At 39.6% G+C, this 25030-nt stretch overlaps 2 protein-coding genes across 2 annotated transcripts in view; one reads left to right on the top strand and one right to left on the bottom strand.

Moving 5' to 3' along the window:
- The window catches only part of HYDIN (HYDIN axonemal central pair apparatus protein), a 317377-nt gene that overhangs the window by 252344 nt on the left and 40003 nt on the right, over positions 1 to 25030 (bottom strand). Inside the window, 2 exon segments of the mRNA XM_052656756.1 lie at positions 1849 to 2032; positions 9337 to 9538. Of these exon segments, the coding sequence (XP_052512716.1) occupies positions 1849 to 2032; positions 9337 to 9538 (386 nt within the window).
- LOC128063123 (proteasome assembly chaperone 2-like) lies at positions 14403 to 15198 on the top strand. The gene has a single exon (XM_052655714.1). It carries the CDS (start codon positions 14403 to 14405, stop codon positions 15081 to 15083), a length of 681 nt encoding a protein of 226 aa, XP_052511674.1. The 3' UTR covers positions 15084 to 15198.

Genomic DNA, 25030 nt, shown 5'->3' with positions numbered 1-25030 from the left:
AGCTTTGACTAGATGGACCTTAGTCGGCAAAGCAATGTCTCTGCTTTTGAATGTGCTATCTAGGTTGGTCATAACTTTTCTTCCAAGGAGTAAGCGTCTTTTAATTTCATGGCTGCAGTCACCATCTGCAGTGATTTTGGAGCCCAAAAAAATAAAGTCTGACACTGTTTCCACTGTTTCTCCATCTATTTCCCATGAAGTGATGGGACCAGATGCTAGCGTGTAGATGAGTGCAATTGTGCAGTAGTTTGAACATTCTTTAGCATTGTCTTTCTCTGGAATTGGAATGAAAACTGACCTTTTCCAGTCCTGTGGCCACTGCTGAGTTTTCCAAATTTGCTGGCATATTGAGTACAGCACTTTCACAGAATCATATTTTAGGATTTGAAATAGCTCAACTGGAATTCCATCACCTCCACTAGCTTTGCCCGTAGTAATTCTTCCTAAGGCCCATGTGACTTCAGGCTCCAGGATGTCTGGCTCTAGGTGAGTGATCACACCGTCACAGTTATCTGGGTCATGAAGATCTTTTTCATATAGTTCTTCTGTATTCTTGCCACCTCTTCTTAATATCTTCTGCTTCTGTTAGGTCCAGAACATTTCTGTCCTCTACTGTACCCATCTTTGCATGAAGTTCTCCTTTGGGATCTGTAATTTTCTTGAAGAGATCTCTAGTGTTTCCCATTCTACTGTTTTCCTCAGCCATAAAAAAAAAGAATGAAATTCTGCATTTGCAACAAGTGGGTAGACCAAGAAAGTATTATGATTAGTGAAATAAGTCAGATGGGGATGACAAATACTATGTTATCACTTACATGTGGAACCTGAAAAATAAAACAAATATATACAGCAGCATAGAAACAGACTCACAGGTATAGAAAACAAGTTAGTGGATACCAGTAGGAAGAGGGAGTGGGGAAGGGCAAGATAGCAGTATGGAATTAAGAGATACAAACTACCGTGTATAAAAAAGATAAGGAACAAGGATATACTGCACAGCACAGGAAATTATAGTCATTATTTTGCAATAACTTTAAATGGAGCACCATCTATAAAAATATCAATTCACTACATTGCATACCTTAAAAAAAGGGGGAATTTAGTCTGTGGAATCAGACAGATTCTGTTCTAACTCTAGCTCAGGTCTCAGTAGTTAGACAGTGAGGTCAAGGACTATGTCTGTTTTGTTCATCAATGCCCAGTACGCAGTGCCTGGTACAGAACATGCAGTCAATAAGTATTTATTGAATGAATTAAGAACAAAACAGTTTTCCACTCAAATGATTGTGCCCACCAGAGGACATCTGACATCTGGATGGAGCTTTGATTCTTGCAACTAGCATCCAAGGGGTAAAAGTCAGAGCTGCTATTAAAATATCCTACAGTATACAGGACAAAGAATTATCCAGCCCCAAATGTCAATAGTGAAGACACTGAGAAACCCTGCTCTAGAGTGAGGCCAATCAGGGATAAATTTCTAACTACTAACACTAATTGCTTGACCTTGAGTAAGTTATCAAATTTCTCTAATTCTTAATTTCCTCATCTATAGAATGGGAGACAAATTATAACTGATAATAATATATATATAAATGAGATAAAGTAGGTATCATGTATGAAGTGCTTATCAGCAACTGGTGCATAGAGTGTGACCTCTATAAATGTCACCTCTGAGTGTTCTAACCATTAACCTTCATTCACTGGCACATAATGACAATGAGGTCCCTCAGATGGAATCTTTATGCTCTTGAATCACACCGTTACCAGTCTCAGAGTGAGTACTCATATCACATTAAGCCCTCTTCCCCACTACGTTTATTGCAAGGTTTACGGTATTTATGTGCTTACCAGAGGCTCAATAGTGAAAATGGTATTCAAGAAGAGCATGCTGTCTGCCTGAACCAGCTTTCTCTGATTCTCAAAAGTTCGGGAGAGAATGGAAAGACGTTGTCGAAGAGAAAGATCAATAATGCACTCCTCAAGAAACTCATCAGTCTCACTCTTTTCCTTTTTGCTAAGATCATCACAGACCCTAAAAAAAAAAGAAGAAGAAACATGAGATTTATTCTGGTACTTTCATGAAGTAAAGGGCTCCCCTCCAGCCCATCCTCTTGTGAAGTCTCACCCATGATCTTGGGGTGGTCCTTCCTTGCCTGAGACTCTAATCTACCAGTTGAGAGACCTTATACCTTATCCTCTTGAGAACTTCAGTTTGTTTCCTTCAAGAAATCCCCCAGGCTTCCTATCCTACTCAATGCTCATTTGCTTACTCCTGATCCCTTATAGATATTTGCACAAATATTTTCCTTTAGGTAATTGTGTTTTCCAGGATGCTTTTTCAATATTTAACATCTACCCTGCCTCTGATACTTCAAGGGCAATTTTTTGTTTCTTCTAAACTTGCTTAGCTTGAAATCTTTCCTAGTCATTATTACCTACAGAACAGAATCTGGAGCCAGCAGACTAGGTTTTGACACTAATTCCACTCTCTGTTTACTCACTGTATGACTTCAGGAGCTACTTAAACCCTCTAAGCCTCAGTGCCTTCATCAACCAAATGGAAAGAATAGGAGATCCTCCATCATAAAGATGTGTTGAGAATTAAATATGATCAAGGACATGGGGTAATTCTTGGAACAAAGCAGTTGCTCAGGAAATGCCAGTTTTCTCCCTATATGAACAGCAGGCAGTTGCCAAGCTGTCAAGTTATAAAACACTCAGACTACAAGTGGAGACACGTCCTTTCTCTCTCTCTCTCTCTATAGATCTTCACATCCCTTATGAAAAAGCAGCCTTCACGACCGTCTACTCATTACTGAAGGTATGCTCACATAACTACTTGCGTCTGTGACTTGATCTGAAGACTGAATTTCAAGTCCTGCCAGGATACATGACCATTTTCCCAGCATTTTTCTGGTATTACCAGTGGTGAGAGACATTATTTAGTAATGTGAATACTGAGTGTGAAGATAGGGTCACTTAAATCCAGTCCCAGCCCCAATTATTTTGTAACTGACCTCATGCAAACCATATGCTCAGCAATGTCAAATAACTCTTTTTAAAATAAATTCAGTGTCCAGGGTCCTTCAGTCACACAGCATAAAGAAGTCGAAGAAGTGGGTTCAGTGTGTTCTGGCCCCAATGAAGAAAGCATTGTGTGCTCCCTTTTTCTTGCTTGATGGGACACAAGGTAACCAAAGCAGCCATCATTCTATACTGCTGGGCAGGTCAAGGCAAATTAAAGGCAGCTCAGTCCACAAGAAGAAAGGAATCATGTATTCCTCCAGGTGTAATTTATTAATACATATCTATGGAAAATTCTGAGAGAGATGGGAACACCAGACCACCTGACCTGCCTCTTGAGAAATCTGTATGCAAGTCTGGAAGCAACAGTTAGAACTGGACATGGAACAACAGACTGGTTCCAAATAGGAAAAGGAGTACGTCAAGGCTGTATATTGTCACCCTGCTTATTTAACTTCTATGCAGAGTACATCATGAGAAACACTGGACTGGAAGAAACACAAGCTGGAATCAATCAATAACCTCAGATATGCAGATGACATCACCCTTAGGGCAGAAAGTGAAGAGGAACTAAAAAGCTTCTTGATGAAAGTGAAAGTGGAGAGTGAAAAAGTTGGCTTAAAGCTCAACATTCAGAAAATGAAGATCATGGCATCTGGTCCCATCACTTCATGGGAAATAGATGGGGAAACAGTGGAAACAGTGTCAGACTTTATTTTGGGGGGTTCCAAAGTCACTGCAGATGGTGACTGCAGCCATGAAATTAAAAGATGCTTACTCCTTGGAAGAAAAGTTATGACCAACCTAGATAGCATATTCAAAAGCAGAGACATTACTTTGCCAACTAAGGTCCATCTAGTCAAAGCTATGGTTTTTCCTGTGGTCATGTATGGATGTGAGAGTTGGACTGTGAAGAAGGCTGAGCGCCGAAGAATTGATGCTTTTGAACTGTGGTGTTGGAGAAGACTCTTGAGAGTCCCTTGGACTGCAAGGAGATCCAACAAGTCCATTCTGAAGGAGATCAGCCCTGGGATTTCTTTGGAAGGAATGATGCTAAAGCTGAAACTCCAGTACTTTGGCCCCCTCATGAGAAGAGTTGACTCATTGGAAAAGACTATGATGCTGGGAAGGATTGGGGGCAGGTGGAGAAGAGGACGACAGAGGATGAGATGGCTGGATGGCATCACTGACTCGATGGACGTGAGTCTGAGTGAACTCCGGGAGTTGGTGATGGACAGGGAGGCCTGGTGTGCTGCGATTCACGAGGTTGCAAACAGTCGGACACGACTGAGTGACTGAACTGAGCTGATTCCTTAGGAACAAATCTTAAAGAAACAATCATGAATGTAAATAAAGAGCAACAAAGAGGTTCACCAAAGTACTTGTAATAACACAAAAAATGTGAGTAAATTTGATGTACCAGATTGAAGTATTGGTTAAACAAATAATGGGACTCAGACATTACATTTATATATGAGGGTTAATGGGAGTGGGGTGTGGACCAAAGATGATAATGCTTTATGAATTGAGGAGGATGATGGACTCAACCCTTACACCAGGAAACAAAGGAAGATGCTTTCCTCCCACGCTGCTGGGACTCTTGAGTCAGTGACAGCTGTATAATGAGAAGTGGGGGTGTGGGGTGAGGACACCAGATGTCATCCTCTCTGCCATCTATGCAGAATTACAGCCATGACTGGATGTAAGAAGGGAGTGTGGCATACCACTGAGAGCTGGCTTGACTCCAACAAGGACTTCTGTATCCCTCAGTCTATTGTTATGCCATCTTGTCTGGCTGATACTCATTGGCTCCTGCACTCAGAGGAGTTCAGTTTTTCAGATGAAGATGCCTCTCATCACAGAACGTAACAATACACTAGCCTTCTCTTCCAGTAAAATCATGGATTTAATCATTTTGCAAATGGTCTGGTAGCCCAAATATCCATCACCTTCAGGCATCAACTACAGTTCAGTCAGTGGCCTATACTCAGTGGGGAGTACAGTATGTCTCAAGTACAGTAGTGTTGAACCAGTACCGCCCTCTCATCTTGGGTTCCTAGAGACCTGCACTCTGATCCTTTGCAGCATCCCAACAGGTGGTAATTGAATGCCGAGATTAAAAACTAAGAACCTCAGCCATCATGGCTGGCAGAAATATTCCCCTCCACAGCCGGTATGGAAAGGATGGAGCCATCCAACTTCAAATGGACTGGGTGATACTGGACAGAGAGTATTAATAACTCTGTGATGCCTGTCATAAATGAAGTACTAGAGGTCCTCTTCCTGTTTACCAAGTACCACTCAAGTCTTTAGGTTCTTATATGACTAGGAAAGGGAGCGTTGTGCTAGGTCGTTTCAGTCGTGTCTGACTGTGTGACCCCATGGACTATAGCCCTCCAGGCTCCTCTGTCCATGGGACTCTCCAGGCAAGAATACTGGAGTGGGTTGTCATTTCCTTCTCCCGGGGATCTTCCTGACCCAGGATCGAACCGGAGTCTCTTATGTCTAATCTGTATTGGCAGGCAGGTTCTTTACCACTAGCGCCACCTGGAAGAGCTCCCCAAACACAACTGAGATTAAATTTATTACTACCTGGGTGGTAGGCTGAAAGCCAAAATACAACTGATTTATTTACAGAAATGTGTCATCTCCAACACTGTAATGCTTTGGAACACATCCATGCTAATCACTTTCAGGGCGGGGGGCTCCACTGAGGATTCTGTGTTCTTGTACACAGTGAATCCAGAACGAGAGCAGCTGTTATTGAGAGAATGGCCATGACCTTGATGGAGAAATGGGGAGCAGAAATCCTCAAAAGCCCATGCTGTGTCTCTGGAAATAATAAACTGTGATAAGAATGAGGATGGAAGTATCTTGTAGGATATTTTATAATCCCTCAGGCCAAGATAGAGGAAGTAAGGAGGAATGAGTTCAGTCCCAATTTTTGAAGGGATTAATTTTCTGTAACTCCTAGAAAAATGTCAGAAAAGAGAGAGAACCAAAAGATCATTTTCAAAGGTTCTATATCTGATTCCTAAGGTTCAAAAAAATGGAAAAAAAAAAAATAAGCTCAGAACTTCTTCCTAAGGGAAATGATATCACCACTGTCAGAGTCTGGAGCCTGAGATTAGCCTGAGGTCCCCAAATCTTAATGTATGTCCTAAGATTCACACCAACATGCTTTGGAAGGCAGGGAGGAAGACTTCCTTTGTAGAATGGAAGTGATGAACTGCCAGAAAGGCAGAGGGCTCAGGTGTGCCTTTGCTCAGGCACAGCATCAAGATGCAGAGAACAAGAAACTATGATGGCTGGACTAGGGCCTTGAGGATGTCCATAATACTAAACGGATTAGAATTCTCAAAGTGATCACGCAGCAAGTTTCAGCCCCTTAGATGAATGCCTTGGCATGAGTTTTAAGCCATGTTATAACTGGAAAGCAGTGAGAAGACTCTTGAATTCACCTAAAATCTACACTGAAGTTTTAAAATCTTAAGTTACTGGGATGCTGCAAAGGGAAACGCGAATCTCCTGAAGTATGCCTAAGGCCCATTTAGACCACCTGTGTCGCAAGTTCAGGACAGAAGTCAAGCTTTCTCTCTACGCCTTAACTACAGAAGTTACTGAAGGAAGAGGAGAAAAAAAAGCTCGCTCACCACTAGGAGTAGCAGAGTCAAACATAAAAAGATTATTCCAGGGATTCTTGCACTGTTCTTCCTGGAGAGCTCAAGAGAGAATTTATGCCAGAAGCTAAAGATCTCACTCCTGTTTCTTAGGGACAAGCAAACCTTGGCCCATAAGCAAGCTATCCAAGAACATTGTGCTTGATCTGCTGCTGATGTGAGCCTAAAAGACAAGCTGAGGGTTTGTTACACGGAGGAGGAGAGGATCTACACTCAAAGCAAGAGCACAGCCACCCATGAAAGGGGCACCTATCCAAAGATATGAACCAGATGTTCAGTAAAGAATAGCCTCTTTCTTTGCTTTTTGAGATGATGGGCATTTTGTTGCTCGTTAGTCTAGGACAAGAATCCATGGCTAATAATATGAAACTTGGTGGCATGCTTGGGAATGTATCAAGGAACAAGAGAGGCATGGGAGAGAAGAGATACCTGGTCAAATAAGAGATAAGGCATTTTACCCTAATTGAAAGGTAGGAAGAAGGGATGGGGCAGAAAATTCAACACATTCTTCACTTAGATCAACCAGTCCAGTTTGTAGCAGTAAGTTATGTTTCTCTGTGTCACCCACACACAGCAAAGCATTCTTATTTAGCCATCTGAAGCCACTTTTCAAGTTCATTGTTTAAGGGAGGGGTATGTCTGTGGGGTCCCACAGAGTCGGACACGACTGAAGTGACTTAGCATAGCATGATCCAAGATGATAAATTTGGGCTTCCAATTGTGATGGTTAAAATGCTCTATTATATTGTTTCCTTGCTACAAAAAAAAAGCAAACAAACAAAACAAAACAAAAACAGCCAGGAGGATCTAACAGAAAGAGCAAGAGAGACAATGCAAAAGAAAAGGAATAATGAGACTCAAAGATAGTATTACAGATAGGGCCATGAGTGTCTGGGGGGGCAAGAAGTGTGGGGGAGGGGAGAAATGTCCATTCACGTGTGGTTAAAATTATAATCTCTTAGAATTCCTGACAGCAATTGGTTTGAATTTTTCCTGAGTTTCACTGTTGAATAACTTCCTTACATATCTTTTGGACATAGGCATGGCATCAGTCATGTCCTATACATTTGGTCAAACACAAAGACATAGTTGAAATTAAAGCTGGCTTTCCCTCTGATGATTTTCCCTGCTGGCCCAGACAGTAAAGAATCTGCCTGCAATGCAGGAGACCCAGGTTTGATCCCTGAGTTGGGAAGATCCCCTGGAGAAGGGAATGGCAACCCACTCCAGTATTCTTGCCTAGAGAATCCCATGGACATGGAAACCTGGTGGGCTACAGTCCATGGGGTCGCAAAGAGTCAGACATGACTGAGCCACCAACTGACACTTTCTCTCTGATAGCGCATACTCTTTTCTCCCCCAAAGATTATGCCCACAGTACAAGGAGGGTACTGAACCACTACTTTACTGCTGTTTCTGCATTTGTACCTGCTCTGTTTTTATCTTTGAACATACCTAGACCATTCTGATTGTTGGTACATACATGTCAGCTGAAGAATCAGGACCGATGAAGCAATGGACGAGAGGTCTCCTCTTGCCTTTTTAAACTACTGGTGTTTCTATGCTGTGAGGCAACATGAAGTTTTTAGGCAGGAAAGGCTTTTCTTTTCCCACTTCTTAAAGGTGGCGCAGTGGCAATGCGGTGATTAAAGCTCACTGTCTGGATGACAAAGCCTCTGGTCCGCGGTGTCCTATCACTGTCACCGCCCCTTCTGATTCAATTAGGGACAGCTCGCTGGGGGGTTTCTGCCTGGTCTCCACAGACCTAAGACCTTTTATTTTTATCACATGCTAACTTGGTGTTAAACAGAGCTTTGAAGCTTCGTGGGGCTAATCTTTAATGAAAATGGAGAGGCAAATAAAAAAGATTGAAATAAATTCCAATGAAAGCGGCAAAAGTGCTAATTCAGGGAGGATGGAGGAAGCTAAAATTGCAAATGGAGTTTAAAAGAGTCAATGATAGATTCAGTAAAAAAAGAGAAATATTAAAAATTTAACAGTGATGAGATTAATTAAAAGTTTGGCTTTCCATTTTATTAATTTTCTCCACTGCCTGAAGTATCATTTTGAAAAGCAGCAGATTAAAATACCAACAAGAAACCTCTATTAAATTATACAGTTAGTGAGGATTGAACAATGCTACTAAAACTGAAGTTATTAAAGCCATTATATCTAAGCCTTCATTTCCCCCATTCTTTGTCTTTTCTGAAAGTTTCTTTTCACTGGGAAAAAAGTAGTCCACGACGATCCCAATCCAAAAGAGATGACTTTTAGAAACCCTATAAAGACTGATTGATCTGGTTAGGGTTATGAAAAGAAATAAAGACATGTAGATTTGTTTTGAGAGAATAGTGAAGAATGATGTATTTGGTCGTTAAAATTCAGGAAACCAGCTACTGATAAATTATTAACATAAGCAGGATAAGATTAACTGAGGACAGACAATGTTGTGTTCCACATAGTTCAGTCTAGGTTCTTTAAATGAAACAAGGGGCATTGTATACTGGACCCAAATGATAATATATCTGACATTGTTTGAGTCGGTTAGAAACTTACCACAAAAGCCACAGAATTTTCATAACTAAGTTTCATGTTCCTTCAAATTATATGGATAGTGATTTTTCTTACAAACCTGTACTTTTCTTGGTCTTCCTCTACCTGGGTAGCAAATATCTTCCACTGGAAATGGGCAATGATGCTACTGTGGTTGTGAATAGTTACAGTTCGCTGATTGGCCAGAGATATGTAAGTTTTCTCAAGGATCAAGGAATTCTTGTCCAACCTTATGTTCATGTCTACGGCAGCTCCATACAGAGATACAAACACCTTTTCACCTAGAATATTAAGAAAGTGTAAATGCCCTTTTAGATTTACTCTAGGACTACGCTACTAAGTTATTCTCCCCCCCTGGTGAAGTCAGGGGATACTGCACAAGCATTAGACACTTCGTTCTCCCCTCTTCCCCGTCAGTCAGAGACAAGATGCGATCAGAAATCTGAAATGTTATGTTTGGTACAATTATAGAGAAATAAACTATGTTTCTTGATTACTGTAAAAAGAATACATAAAATATGAATTGTGGTAAGTGCTACCAATTTTTTACTTCTTTGTAATAGTTTAAAATCCAACAACCTGACCACGAGGGCACCTGAGTTCTAGAATTATAACTATTAGCCTCATCTTTATTCCAAGCATAGCGTGGATTTCTTAAATTAACTGCACCAAGTACATCTGGGAAGAGCTGCTCAGCATGAGAGGATCTAAGTCCAAACAAAGGGGATCAGAAAGGCAGCATTAATGACTTCATTAACAGAAAACTGACTATTTAAAAGGAACCACATTCCTAACAACAGTCATTATAACAAAACAAAAATGGAATGAAACACAGATGCACATACATACATACTATGGCTGGATAGTGATTACATGAAAAGGAAAAAATAGAAAGACAAAAGTACTGGTTAAAACTTAAAATGTTTTAATGCTAAGAACACCTTTATTCAGCATGGTAATTTAAGTTTTGATTGCATTCAGGATGCATCCACTGCATATGAATATCCTTAGGCTTCCAAGAAGACACAAGTTACAAACTTTTATCTGATCTCTGCAATGTCACAGCAAGTACCTTACTCTGACATCAAGGTAGAAAAAGGAAATCCTTAAATATCATGAATGTCTGTTGATATGTGCTGCTACCATTTTAATTAGAACTCAGAAGGTCTAATCACTTGGACTTTTTTTCAGCAAATATTTCTGCTACATTCACAACTATATGAACTGAACAGGTATTTAGTAAACTGATAGCCCTTTATATAGTGCTAACATTTTTTAGGCCCTATTACTTTGACCACATCAAAACGTTTCCCAAAGTTTAAAGAAAAAGTTAAGTATCTAGGCATTTGCCTCTAAAATGTTACATTTTTATTTAAAAAATATAGCAGTTCAGTTCAGTTCATTTCAGTCGCTCAGTCGTGTCCAACTCTTTGTGACCCCATGAATCGCAGCACGCCAGGCCTCCCTGTCCATCACCAACTCCTGGAGTTCACTCAGACTCATGTCCATCGAGTCAGTGATGCCATCCAGCGATCTCATCCTCTGTCGTCCCCTTCTCCTCCTGCCCTCAATTCCTCCCAGCATCATAGTCTTTTCCAATGAGTCAACTCTTCGCATGAGAAATATATACATGAGGTTAAAAATTTAAGTACTAAACAGCACATACCATGAAAAGAACACATCTTCCCCTCCTTTACTCAACCATAGGCCTGCTTTTTAGAGGAAAGAACTACTAATATTTTCATGTACTTCCTTTCCAAATAAAGATATGCATTCTTGTCAACTTTTAAGCTTTTTGATTAGTTAAATTTAACATTCTGATGAGTGGAAATTTGTTGCTTTAATTTGCATACTCTTAATTATGGATCAAAATAAATTGTGGAAAATTCTGAAAGAGATGGGAATACCAGACCACCTGACCTGCCTCTTGAGAAATCTGTATGCAGGTCAGGAAGCAACAGTTAGAACTGGACATGGAACAACAGACTGGTTCCAAATAGGAAAAGGAGTACGTCAAGGCTATATATTGTCACCCTACTTATTTAACTTATATGCAGAGTACATCATGAGAAATGCTGGGTTGAGTAAAGTAATTAGCCTTCAATTAAAATAAATAAATTAAAAAAAAAAAGAAATGCTGGGCTGGAAGAAGCACAAGCTGGAATCACGATTGCTGGGAGAAATATCAATAACCTCAGATATGCAGGTGACATCACTCTTACGGCAGAAAGTGAAGAAGAACTAAAGAGCCTTTGATGAAAGTGAAAGAGGAGAGCGAAAAAGTTGGCTTAAAGCTCAACATTCAGAAAACTAGGATCATGGCATTAGTCCCATCACTTCATGGCAATTAGATGGGGAAACAGTGGAAACAGTAGCTGACTTTATTTGGGGGGCTCCAAAATCACTGCAGATGGTGATTGCTGCCATGAAATTAAAAGATGCTTACTCCTTGGAAGGAAAGTTATGACCAACCTAGATAGCATATTCAAAAGCAGAGACATTACTTTGCCAACAAAGGTCTGTCTAGTCAAGGCTATGGTTTTTCCAGTGGTCATGTATGGATGTGAGAGTTGGACTATAAAGAAAGCTGAGTGCAGAAGAATTGATGCTTTTGAACTGTGGTGCTGGAGAAGACTCTTGAGAGTCCCTTGGACTGCAAAGAGATCCAACCAGTCCATCCTAAAGGAGATCAGTCCTGGGTGTTCATTGGAAGCACTGATGTTGAAGCTGAAACTCCAATACTTTGGCCACCTGATACAAAGAACTGACTCATTTGAAAAGACCCTGATGCTGGGAAAGATTGAGGGCAGGAGGAGAAGGGGACGACAGAAGATACGGTGGTTGGATGGCATCACCGACACAGTGGACATGGGTTTGGGTGGACTCCGGGAGTTGGTGATGAACAGGGAGGCCTGGTGTGCTGCAGTTCACGGGGTCACAAAGAGTCAGACACGACTGAGCAACTGAATAACTAATTATAGATGATGTTGAACGTCTTTTCATGTATTGATTTTATATACACACAGATATACTTGTGTGTTATATCATTCTTTCATCATTCATCAAAGAAGATATCATTCTGAAGGGGGCAAGAGACATAGAAATCCAAGTCCTAAGCCTACTGAAGGGAGAGGTTAACACACACACAAAGTATTATGGTGGAACTGCCTATGTCTTCTAGAGGACTTTAAACTTTGATTTTGGTTGTTATGAACTGGTTTTGCCCTCAGAAACCTGGATAAAAGAACTCATTTCTCTTTAAAGTACCTGATCTAATGTTTCAAATTGTTCAACATTTTTTTTAAAAAAGCCAAACATAACCAGACATGCAAAGAAACAATACTTTGTAAGTTAAAAACAGCATACACAACAAAAATAGAAGCAGACTCACAAAGAATCAAAGAACCAAACTACAAAACTATCCTATAGCCCACTTCTAGAAATTTATCCTACAGATAATTCAGAACACGATGAAGAGTATTCCTTACAGTATTGTTCCTTATAACAACAGAGTGGGAAAAAAACAGAGCATTCATCAAGAGAAGGCTAGTTAAAAAAATCTGTGTTACACCTAAAAGTGGAATATTGTGCAGGTATTAAAAAGTACCTAGTGAAAAGAAAAGAGCTCCAAGATATACAATTAAGTGGAAAAATCAAGGTTTAGAACAATATACATATTGGTTTGGCCAAAAGGTTCATTCATTTTTTTCATAACATATTACACAGAAAAACTTGAATGAACATTTTGGCCAACCCAATAGTATGTTATTTTTGTGTAAGGTGGGAAAATAAGAATATGAATTCAAGTTTGCATCTATTTGTATAAAAACACTGGAAGGATATACAAGAAACCATTAAAATGAAAGAAGGGTCAAGTGAATGTGGTAGGATGGAAATAGTACTTTTCAATATATACTTTTCAAATATTGCTTTATTTTTTGGCTATCTGATTACATACATTACACGTTCAAAACTCTGATGTAAAAAAAGGACTACAGGGCATCCAGGAAACATTTAAATGTGCTAGACAGCACTAGTAATAAGAAAAATATAAAAGAAAAAAAGAAGATACCATTTCATAACCATTAGATTAACAAAAATCAAACCATTTGACAATGCTGTTTGTCAGTATATTAACAAGTAGGTAGAAAAACAAGAATTTTCATATACTGCTGATAGAAATACAGATTGGTACAACCACTTGACCAATAAATTTCATATCCAGTAAAGCTCAAGATGAGTTTGAGTAAACTCCGGGAGTTGGTGATGGACAGGGAGGCCTGGCGTGCTGCAGTCCATGGGGTTGCAAAGAGTCAGACATGACTGAGCAAATGAACTGAACTGAACTGAAAGTTCAAGACACATTTGCCCTGTAACTCAGCAATCTCACTTCTAGTTATTTATCCCTAAGGATAATCTCACACAGCTGCATAAGACGTATACAAAGACACTCATTGCAGCATTGTTTATAATAGCAAAAAAACTAGGAATATTCTAATATTCAATAGGCGTACAGATAAACTATAGTATTTTCACATGCTGAAGCATGCTGCATTAGTTAAAATGAATCAGAGCTATATATCTGTGTTTAAATCTTTAAAATATAATGTTGAAGGACCTCCCTGGTGGTCCAATGGCTGAGACCCCACACTCCCAATGTAGGGGGCCAGGGTTCAATCCCTGGTCAGGGAACTAAAGATCCCTGCAGGCTGCAGCTAAGACTCAGCACAGCCAAATAAATTTAAAAAGTATTTCAACAAACAAAAAACCCCATAATATTGAATGAAAAAGTCAAGTTGGGAAATGGTATATACAACATAATACCATTTACAAGAAGTTTGAAATTACTCAAGACAATGGTTTATGAATAAGTAATATGCAGGAATGGCATTAATATGCACCCAGTATGGCTCCTCTGAGGACTAAGACATGAGAGTTAGATTAGAAAAGAGTAACAAAGCAACTGCACATCTATAATCAGTTTAGTTATCCATAAAACATCTGAAAGAAAAGCATATGACAAAGTGTTGAGATATGTTAAATATAATGGCCATTGATTACAGTATTTCTGTGCTTTTGCACTTACTTGAAATATTTCATTGTTTAAAAATCTAACCGAGCCTTCCTTGTGCCGCCAGCGAAACTATGTTTGTCCCCTCTGGGGACTCGGTCCCCGACCTCACGGGGTGTACCCTCCTAATGCCAGCAGTATCTGTTGGAAATGTTGGCCAGCTTGCAATAGATCTGATTATTTCCACACTGAATATGCATAAGATCGGTTACTTCTATACTGACTGTCTTGAGCCAATGGTTGGAAACAATCCATATGCAACTGCAGAAGAGAATTCAGCGGAGCTCAGTATAAATGCTGAAGTATATGCATTGCCTTCAAAGAAACTAGTGGCTCTTCAGTTAAGATCCATTTTTATTAAGTATAAATCAAAGTCATTCTGTGAAAAACTGCTTTCCTGGGTGAAAAGCAGCGGCTGCGCCAAAGTGGTGGTTCTTTCTAGCAGCCACTCGTATCACCGTAATGACCTCCAGCTGCGCCGTACCCCCTTCAGGTACATTCTTACCCCTTCCATGCAAAAAAGTGTTCAGAATAAAATACAGAGCCTCAACTGGGAAGAAATGGAAAAAAACCCATGCATTCCTGAAATAGACGATTCTGAGTTTTGTGTCCGTGTTCCTGGAGGAGGGATCACAAAGCTGCTCTATGATGAAGGCTGTTCTAAAGAAATCCCAATCGCAATTCTGCTGAAGTTCGTTTCAGAAGGAGACAACATCCCAGATGCTCTGGGTCTGGTTGAATATCTTAATGAATAGCTTCAGATAATCAAACCACATTGTGAGGACCCCACAGCATCTTCCCTCCCCTGGAAAATGCCAAGTTCCTGGAGGTTACTCTTCGGCAGTGGTCTTCCCCCTGCGCTCTTCTGATCTGTTCAGTTTTATACCTTACTTCCCAAGATGCTTACTACCAACACAACTGGTAAACAACTGTATAAAAAGAATGTATTAGGAAATCTTTACTTTCCACAGAAAAATCTCCAGGAAAAATGGATTAACACAAGGTTGTTTTTACCATGTTTTCCATCATCTACAACAAATGTAAATTTTGTGCAATAAATTGTTTTCTAAGTTAAAAAAAAAAAATCTAACCGAGGAAAAAGATTCCAGGGCTTACTTATTTCATCCAAATCTAGGGGTCAGACAGACTAATGTCATCAGTTTAAGTTGCTCACTGCCAAACGTTCCTTCCCAGAAATATAACAAAAGCCACTGTATTCTTTTCAAGAGCCATCTAATATTGATTTTTTTCACTACTATCTTCCAGAAGTCATCAGATCACAAAGGGAAGGAAGCAATAACTCTTGTCTTGCTTCCATAGCTGTTGAAGAACTTGCTATTCACATCTACTTTCATGAAAACAACCATAAATAGGGTCCTTCTCCCCAGCTAGACGATTAATAGGAAAGATGGCAAGGGTGTTAAGCCTGGGAGAACGGTTACGGTTGCTGTATCTCACTATCGGTATTTTTTGTGCCCTTGAGTGCCTGTTATCACTATAGTTTCTTATCAGTTTCAGGGGTTGAATTCTGCAGTCACTGTAGATGAGGTTAGCCACACTCATTTATTATGTCCTAGTAAAGATGTATTTTGTGGAAGGTCTCATTACTTCTTGCATGTTTCGCTGCTATCAATCAAGCAAAATCAAACATGAGCAAAACTAATTTTGCCCCCAAAATGTGAAGCCAGCTATATCCACAATACATTTCATTCTGTGGTTTCAGTTACTTTCAGACAATGGAGGACAGTAAATAAAATATATGAGCGGAGCCATAGATTCTCTAGGGAACCAGCAAGTTGATAGAAAGAGTGTTTCTCATCTCCTGGTCACGGCAAGGTCAAATTCACCTCTCAAGTGAACTGCTGAATCAAACATCTTCAGAAGTGCTCCTTCTCTGAAGGGTTCAGGAAACAAATTATGCAACTTGATCTGGGCTAACCCAGCACACCAGTGTCAATGGCAATGCCAAAATCAGTATTCTTAATCTGCACAGAAGGCAGTGTGCAGATTATTAGTAGTATTACAGTATACTATAATACTACAGTATTACGGTCTTGTTTTTGCTGTTCAGTCGCTCAGTTGTGTCCGACTCTTTGTGACCCCATGGACTGCAACACACGAGGCTTCCCTGTCCATTAACCATCTCCTGGAGCTTGCTCAAACTCATGTCCATCAAGTTGGTGATGCCATCCAACCATCTCATCTTCTGTCATCTCCTTCTCCTCCCGCCTTCAATCTTTCCCAGCATCAGGGTCTTTCCAAATGAGTCAGCTCTTCACATCAGGTAGCCAAAGTATTAGAGCTTCAGCTTCAGCATCAGTCCTTCCAATGAATACTTGGGACTGATTTCCTTTAGGATGGACTGGTTTGATCTCCTTGCAGTCCAAGGGAGTCTCAAGAGTCTTCAGCATCACAGTTCAGAAGCATCAATTCTTCAACACTCAGCCTTTTTTATGGTCCAACTTTCACATCCATACACAAGTACTGGAAAATCCATAGCTTTGACTACATGGACCTTTGTTGGCAAAGTAATATCTCTGCTTTTTAATATGCTGTCTAGGTTGGTCATAGCTTTTCTTCCAAGGAGCAAGCATGTTTGAATTTCATGGCTGCAGTCACCATCTGCCATGACTGTGGAACGCAAGAAAATAAAGTCTGTCACTGTTTCCATTGCGACCCCATCTATTTGCCACGAAGCGATGGGACTGGATGCCATGATCTTCGTTTTTTGAATGTTGAGTTTTAAGCCAGGTTTTTCACTCTCATCTTTCACCTTCATCAAAAGGCTCTTTAGTTTCTCTTTACTTTCTGCCATAAGCATGGTGTCATTTGCTTATCTGAGGTTACTGATGTTTCTCCCAGCCATCTTGATTCAGCTTGTGCTTCATCCAGCCCAGCATTTTGCATGATGGACTTTGCACCTAAACAAGCAGGGTGACAATATACAGCCTTGATGCACTGCTTTCCCGATTTGGAACCAGTCCGTTGTTCCATGTCCAGTTCTGTTGCTTCTTGACCTGCATACAGGTTTCTCAGGAGGCAGGTATGGCAGTCCGGTATTTCCATCTCTTTAAGAACTTTCCAGTTTGTTGTGATCTACACAGTCAAAGGCTTTAACGTAGTCAATGAAGCAGAAGTAGATGTTTTTACGGAATTCTCTTGTTTTTTCTAAGATTCAGTGGACGTTAGCAATTTGATCTGCAATTTAATACTATAGTATTATAGAAAGTATTATAGCATTATAGAAAATTTGCTGGCCTCAAGGGAACCAAAGAGCTGGTTCAAGTTCAAACTTTACTTAGATGTACCTTCACTTAATGCCTCTGGGCCTCAGTTTGTTGTTTGTTAGTTAAGTCGTGTCTGACTCTTTTGTGACTCCATGGACTGTAGGTTGCCAGGCTCCTTTCTCCATGGGATTTCCCAGGCAAGAATACTGGAGTGAGTTGCCATTTCCTTCTCCAGGGGCTCTTGCCAACCCAGGGAACAAACCCATGCCTCCTACATTGGCCAGCAGATTATTTACTACTGGGGCACCAGAGAAGCCCAGGCCTCAGTTTTCTCACCTTTAAAAAGAAGGCAGTTACAGAGATGTTCTCTGTAAGCACTGACATCTAATGATTTGAGACTTTTCACTTGCTATGTAATTTTCAAAAACATTCCACTTATCTAAACAATCTCTAACCATCTAATCCCTGCCATTCCCTATCCTAAACTGTGGAAAGAGGCAAAGAAAACAGAACTGTGACAAAAATATAGACAAAAAAAATATTCCTGGCATTCTAACATGTATACTATCATGTAAGAATCGAATGGCCAGTCTATGTCTGACGCAGGATACAGCATGCTTGGGGCTGGTGCATGGGGATGACCCAGAGAGATGTTATGGGGAGGGTGGTGGGAGGGGGGTTCATGTTTGGGAACGCATGTAAGAATTAAAGATTTTAAAATTTAAAAAAAAAAAAATTAAAATTAAAATTAAAAAAATAAAAAAATAAATCCTAGTCACTGAAAAAAAAAAAAAACAAAAAAATATTCCTAGGTCAAGGAATATTTGCACTGATTCTAAAGCCATGTTAAAACATTTCCTTTTTTTTTAAATAGTAATGATGTTTTGCTAGATTTCCTAATTCTATGTTTATAGAATGTTTATAATTCATTATAATAATTGCACAATTGACACAAAGCTCATACAGGTAAATCTACATGAGTATAGTCAGTTAGCAGGGTTTTTTATTTTTTATCTTTTTGGCCTAACCTGGCAGCATGCAGGAAATCTTATTTCCCTGACTAGAGATCAAATCCAGGCCCTTTGCTGTGGAAGCTCAGTGTTCTAAACACTGGACCACCAGTGAATTCTCTATGGCTATGTTAGGGGAAGCACACTGATTGAAACCGCCCACCCTGGCCAGGCACCATAGTAACCATTTGCATGAGTTGTTTTATGACAGGAGATCCTGATAAGGAATATGGAACTAATAAGCCACCACCAACCGGAAGAGTTCGGGAAAGGTCAAAAGGAGACACCGCGTGTCCATCCACTTCCCAGAATCCCTCTGGCTAGCATCCATCTTGGCTGAGTGATGCATGTGCCACCAGGAAAGACCCTGAATTAGAGTGATTGGCCAAAGACCACCCGGAAACTAATCCCATCACCATAAAACCTGAGACTGCAAGCCACGCGGCAGAGCATTTCTCCTGGGTTCCCTTACCCTACTGCTCTCCACCCAGGTGCCCTTTCCCAATAAAATCTCTTGTTTTGTCAGCACATGTGTCTCCTCGGACAATTCATTTCCAAGTGTTAGACAAGAGCCCAGTTTCGGGCCCTGCAAGGGGTCCCCCTTCCTGCAACAGTTATATTCAGATGTATATTATTTAGCAGTTTTAACTGCAAGATAGCATATCACACTCAATTACTGTATCATAATTTGGTACTCATTTATTAGCTTTTAGGAGGAAAAAAATAATTTCTTCATGGTTTATTAGAGTAAAATATATAACTGTTCATAAAGCTGCTCTGTGAGGTATTAATATGATTGCTTATATATTTAATAATACATCATCACACCTTTGGGGAAAAGAGCCTATTTGCCAACTTCTGATCCCTGAATTGAACTATCTCTACTTTAGTAAAAGACATAACATTTTCAAAAATGCTGAATAAGTGTATTAGCTCTGTTTCCTATTTATACCAGTAATGTCAGCTCTAAGTTATAGCAACATTACCAGGCATTAAAGAAAAAAACACTGCTATGCTCTGACTTCTAATGCTCATTCAAGTAACCAAAATCTTAGAACCTATGTCTTTTTTAAGCCTATTCTGAATACTGATACTTCTTTGAATCCTTAGATTATATAAAGTTTCTCAATACCCAGTTGAAAAGTGTGAAAGTTAAGCAATTATTTCTTTGTCTCCTGTGCATGTGTGCATGCATGCTCAATTGGGTCCTACTCTTTGCAAGCCCATGGACTACAGCCCTTGAGGCCCTTCAGTCCATGAATTTGCCAGGCAAGAATACTGAAATAGGTTGCCATTTCCTACTGCAGCTATTTGTCTCCCAAGAGTCAACATTTTCACTTCTCAGTTTCAATGAAATGATAGAATTCATTTATTAGTTGTTCTGGTTTTGTTTTAGTTTGGTTTTTGTTCTGTTTCACTGTTATTAATGTAGCTTTGAGAAACTGTATTCCTAATTCTCTTCTGGAGGTTTGTAGTTTGTAAAAACCACAAGTTACTTCATTTCTTTCTTAGTTTTTGACTATAATAAAAATATAACTAAATCATCCCTGAGGTATCAATTGTTTGAACAAACTTGATTTCACTATGGAAGGGCATACACAGGAGGAAAGGAGGCGAGAGATATGATTCAGGAAAATGATAATGAGTAAAATATTAGATATTGCTAAAATTTACACTTGACCACCATAATTGCTAGAGCACTGGTTCAAGCTCTAGATGTCAAGAAAACAACATGTCCTAGCTGTATTTAATCAATAATTAAATCCAGTGGAGGACCAGCAGTGGAAGGGCATAAACACAACTGTTAGAAAAGTGATTGAGTACTTCCTGCTGAGGAGTATCACTGCTTCTCCTTCTGGAACATTGTTTGAAGAAGTATGAAGAAAAAATGATGCTAAATTTCCCTCCTCAAATCAATTCATACTTCAAACAGCTGCAGAAAGTTCAATCAGATGCTTATTTAGTGAGATGACAAGCCAATGTGATCAAGGCTGCTTGGAAAAGCTCTGTGATTAATTGTGTTTAGGTAGTCATTACTGTTTTTCACTAATGAAGGGTTGTAAGTCCTGGTCATTGATAACCCACAATAAAGATGAAAGCATATTCTTATCAGCAGTTCTTTTCATGTAAGGAAAATGCTACAAGACAGTTTATCTCTGTCTCCAATCTTTAGAAAATGACTTTATTCAAAAATCAAAGCTGACACCAGAACCTCAGTGTACAGAAATCAACTTTTCTATGCATGACTAAATTTTAATATACAAATATTCACTTTCTTTAGCAAGAGACTATAAATGTAAGTATGTGTGTCAAATCCAAATACTTACATAAAAGTAAAATCCAGATTGAGGACTGCTAGGAGAATGTACAGATAGCTGCATTTTAAAGTCAACAGATTAAGGGAGTAAAAATGTGTATGTAGTAATATAAGAGATTAGGGAGATGATCCACTATGGAGGAAAAAGCACCGCGTGAGAGTTGAGAGTCTGAGTTTCGGTTCTAACTGTGCTTCTGACTACTTATATGAGCTACAGGCAAGCCACTTAATTTCTTAGGATGTCAGTTTTCCACATGCAAACAAAGCTAGGGACTAGATTAGATTCTCACTGAAGTCTTCTGTCAAGTTTTGATTCTACTGATGATGTATGGGCAATCTAACTCCTGTATAAATACAGCTGTTTATAATGTGAAAAAAGACATACATTAGAGTCAGTTTTAAGCAGCATATTAAACTAGAGATTGAAATAACTAAAATACTCAATAAAACATTTTTCAAACTACTTTAAAATTGATCACTAACCTGATAGGAAAATAAGGACATTAAAGCAAAATGAAGAATATCAGGAAATAATCTAGTGCCAAGGCTGTCTTTTGCCCTACCAGCCTTTGTTATCTTGTGAACTTCTGTTTGGCTTTGACTGTGTGGATCACAATAAACTGGAAAATTCTTAAAGAGATGGGAATACCAGACCACCTGACCTGCCTCTTGAGAAACCTATATGCAGGTCAGGAAGCAACAGTTAGAACCGGACATGGAACAACAGACTGGTTCCAAATAGGAAAAGGAGTACCTCAAGGCTGTATATTGTCACCCTGCTTACTTAACTTCTATGCAGAGTACATCATGAGAAACGCTGGGCTGGAAGAAGCACAAGCTGGAATCAAGATTGCCAGGAGAAATATCAATAACCTCAGATATGCAGATTTTATTTTGGGGGGCTCCAAAATCACTGCAGATGGTGATTGCAGCCATGAAATTAAAAGAGTTTTACTCCTTGGAAGGAAAGTTATGACCAACCTAGATAGCATATTGAAAAGCAGAGATATTACTTTGCCAACAAAGGTCCATCTAGTCAAGGCTATGGTTTTTCTAGTGGTCATGTATGGATGTGAGAGTTGGACTGTGAAGAAAGCTGAGCGCCAAAGAATTGATGCTTTTGAACTGTGGTGTTGGAGAAGACTCTTGAGAGTCCCTTGGACTGCAAGGAGATCCAACCAGTCCATCCTAAAGGAGACCAGTCCTGGGTGTTCATTGGAAGGACTGATGCTGAGGCTGAAGCTCCAATACTTTGGCCACCTCATGCGAAGAGTTGACTCATTGGAAAAGAGCCTGATGCTGGGAGGGATTGAGGGCAGGAGGAGAAGGGGACGACAGAGAATGAGATGGTTGGATGGCATCACTGACTCAATGCACATGAGCTTGGGTGAACTCTGGGAGTTGCGCTGCGATTCATGGGGTTGCAAGGAGTCGGACATGACTGAGCAACTGAACTGAACTGAACTGAATTGAACTTCTATTTTAACTATCACATTGGCTGCCTAAGACAGGACATAAAGTCCAGGACCTGCCCAAAGTGATGACACTAAATCCAAAAATTATAAAACAGAAAGAGGCATAAGATATGATGAGATCCATAACATACTACCACAAAACAAGGCACCTTGACATATTAAATATATCAAATTGAAGGAATATAAGAAATGGCAGGTGCAATAGGGACTTTGTTAACCTCCCCTGAAGCAGGTAATAAGATCCCCTATGTGAGAGGTGCCTTTCAATACCGGGTAAAAAAAGTATGTTTACCTTCAAATACAGAAGGATACCAAGAGGAATCTGAATCAACAGGCCTTACTGTCTCCCTCAATTTACTATGTTTAGTTCAAACACTGTTTGGTCCTGTCACATTTTCCCACAATTTTCCACCCTGAAGGGCAAACCTAGTGTAAAGAAATTCAGATTTTACTACTTCTTCAGATCATTTCTTTATGAAGGCTCAAGTAAGTTGCAAGTGAAAGTTGCTCAGTTGGGTCCGACACTTTGCAACCCCATGGACTATACATATACAGCCATGGAACTCTCTAGGCCAGAATACTGGAGTGGTGGTCTTTCCCTTCTCCAGGGGATGTTCCCAAACCAAGGATCAAACCCTGGTCTCCCTCATTGTAGGTGAATTATTTACCAGCTGCTCACATATCACATAAACCTTATATTAAAAACATTTTTATGTTCTTCTCTTGTTAATCTGTCCTTTGTTACAGGGGCCACATCTTAAAAAACAAAACAGAGGACGAAAGACATATTTCCTCCTCTACCAGATACCATGATAGAAAACCATAAGGAACAGCAAACAACAAAATAAACAAATAAATAAATAGATGAGCAGACTTAGTATGTCTGAATTACCAAATATACAATATAACTATATTTATTATATTAAAGAAATAAAAGGGAAACATGAAAAATAAGAGTAGAGAGCAATCAGATTTGACAGAATGAAATAAGCTTTCAGTAATTAAAATAATTATAAATAATTGAAAAATTAAAATTCAGCAGATGAGTATTCACTGAAGAAGAAATTACTGAATGGGACAATGCATAGGAAGCATTCAGAGAAGTCCACAAAAAAATGGGAAACATAAAATACAGGTTAAAAAGGAATAAATAATAGACAAATAGTAGAATATGTAAGAGAATAATATAGTAAGTAGTTGTGGAATTTCAGAATAATAGAAAGGAGATCGGCTGATAACCCACAGGGTAAAAATAAATAAAGAAGCACGGTCTGCACCTGACACATATGCAAAAATGAAATAAAAGATAAACCATTAACTTAAACAAAGCAGCCAAAACTACTGCCCTTATAAAAGTGGACATAAGAGAACATATTCATGATCCTGGAAAAGGTAGCGATTTCTTGGCAAGCAGGCAAAAAGCATTAATCTTAAAAGAAAAAAAAAATTATAACAGAGATTTCATCAAAATTAAAAATGTCAGCTTGTCAAGAAATATCATCAGGGAAATGAAAAGGCAATCTACAGAATGGAACAGAAGATTAGTAATACATAGACTTGACAGATGACTAGTATTCAGAATAACAAGTTGTAAAGTACTCTTACAAATTAATGATAAAAGGAAAAACAATAAAAATGAGCAAAAGACTTGGAACAATTTTAAAAGATAAATTGAAAGCCAGCAAGCACATGAAAAGGTGCCCAACATCATTAATCATTAGAGAAATAAAAACTAAAACCTCTAGAAGACATCAATTTATATATCCAGTATGCCTAAAATGAACAGTACAACACTGTGGGCAGGCAAGGGTCTGAAGCAAACGGAACTCCCATGCTTTGTCAGTGGGACACTAAAATGGCACTGCTTTGAAACACTGACTTCCATGATGGTTTCTGTACTCTGCTCTTAATCTTTCACCGTTGGGTTACCAGGGCTGAAACTTCTGCCTTCTGCTTAAGCTAAGTCCAGGCTAGATCTGTCTTGCTAGCAGCCAGTGAACTGTGGACACATTCAGTTCAGTTCAGTTCAGTCACTCAGTCGTGTCCAACTCTTTGTGACCCCATGAACCGCAGCATGCTAGGCCTCCCTGTCCATCACCAACTCCCGGAGTCCACCCAAACCCATGTCCATTGTGTCGGTGATGCCATCCAACCACCGTATCTTCTGTCGTCCCCTTCTCCTCCTGCCCTCAATCTTTCCCAGCATCAGGGTCTTTTCAAATGAGTCAGCTCTTCACATCAGGTGGCCAAAGTATTGGAGTTTCAGCTTCAACATCAGTCCTTCCAATGAACACCCAGGACTGGTCTCCTTTAGGATGGACTGGCTGGCTCTCCTTGCAGTCCAAGGGACTCTCAAGAGTCTTCTCCAACACCACAGTGGTCTAGTGGTGTTCTCCACTTTCTTCAATTTAAGTCTGAATTTGGCAATAAGGAGTTCATGATTTGAGCCACAGTCAGCTCCTGGTCTTGTTTTTGTTGACTGTATAGAGCTTCTCCATCTTTGGCTGCAAAGAATATAATCAATCTGATTTTGGTGTTGACCATCTGGTGATGTCCATGTGTAGAGTCTTCTCTTGTGTTGTTGAAAGAGGATGTTTGCTATGACCAGTGCGTTCTCTTGGAAGAACTCTGTTAGCCTTTGCCCTGCTTCATTCTGTACTCTAAGGCCAAATT

Source organism: Budorcas taxicolor, chromosome 18 (assembly GCF_023091745.1).
Source record: "Budorcas taxicolor isolate Tak-1 chromosome 18, Takin1.1, whole genome shotgun sequence".
NCBI lineage: Eukaryota > Metazoa > Chordata > Mammalia > Artiodactyla > Bovidae > Budorcas > Budorcas taxicolor.
Note: the sequence above shows the minus strand (reverse complement) of the source record. Positions and strands in the feature narration are given on the sequence as shown.

Coding starts and splice junctions, on each gene's coding strand:
- LOC128063123 (XM_052655714.1), top strand. CDS start 14,403: ATGTTTGTCCCCTCTGGGGACTCGGTCCCCGACCTCACGGGGTGTACC.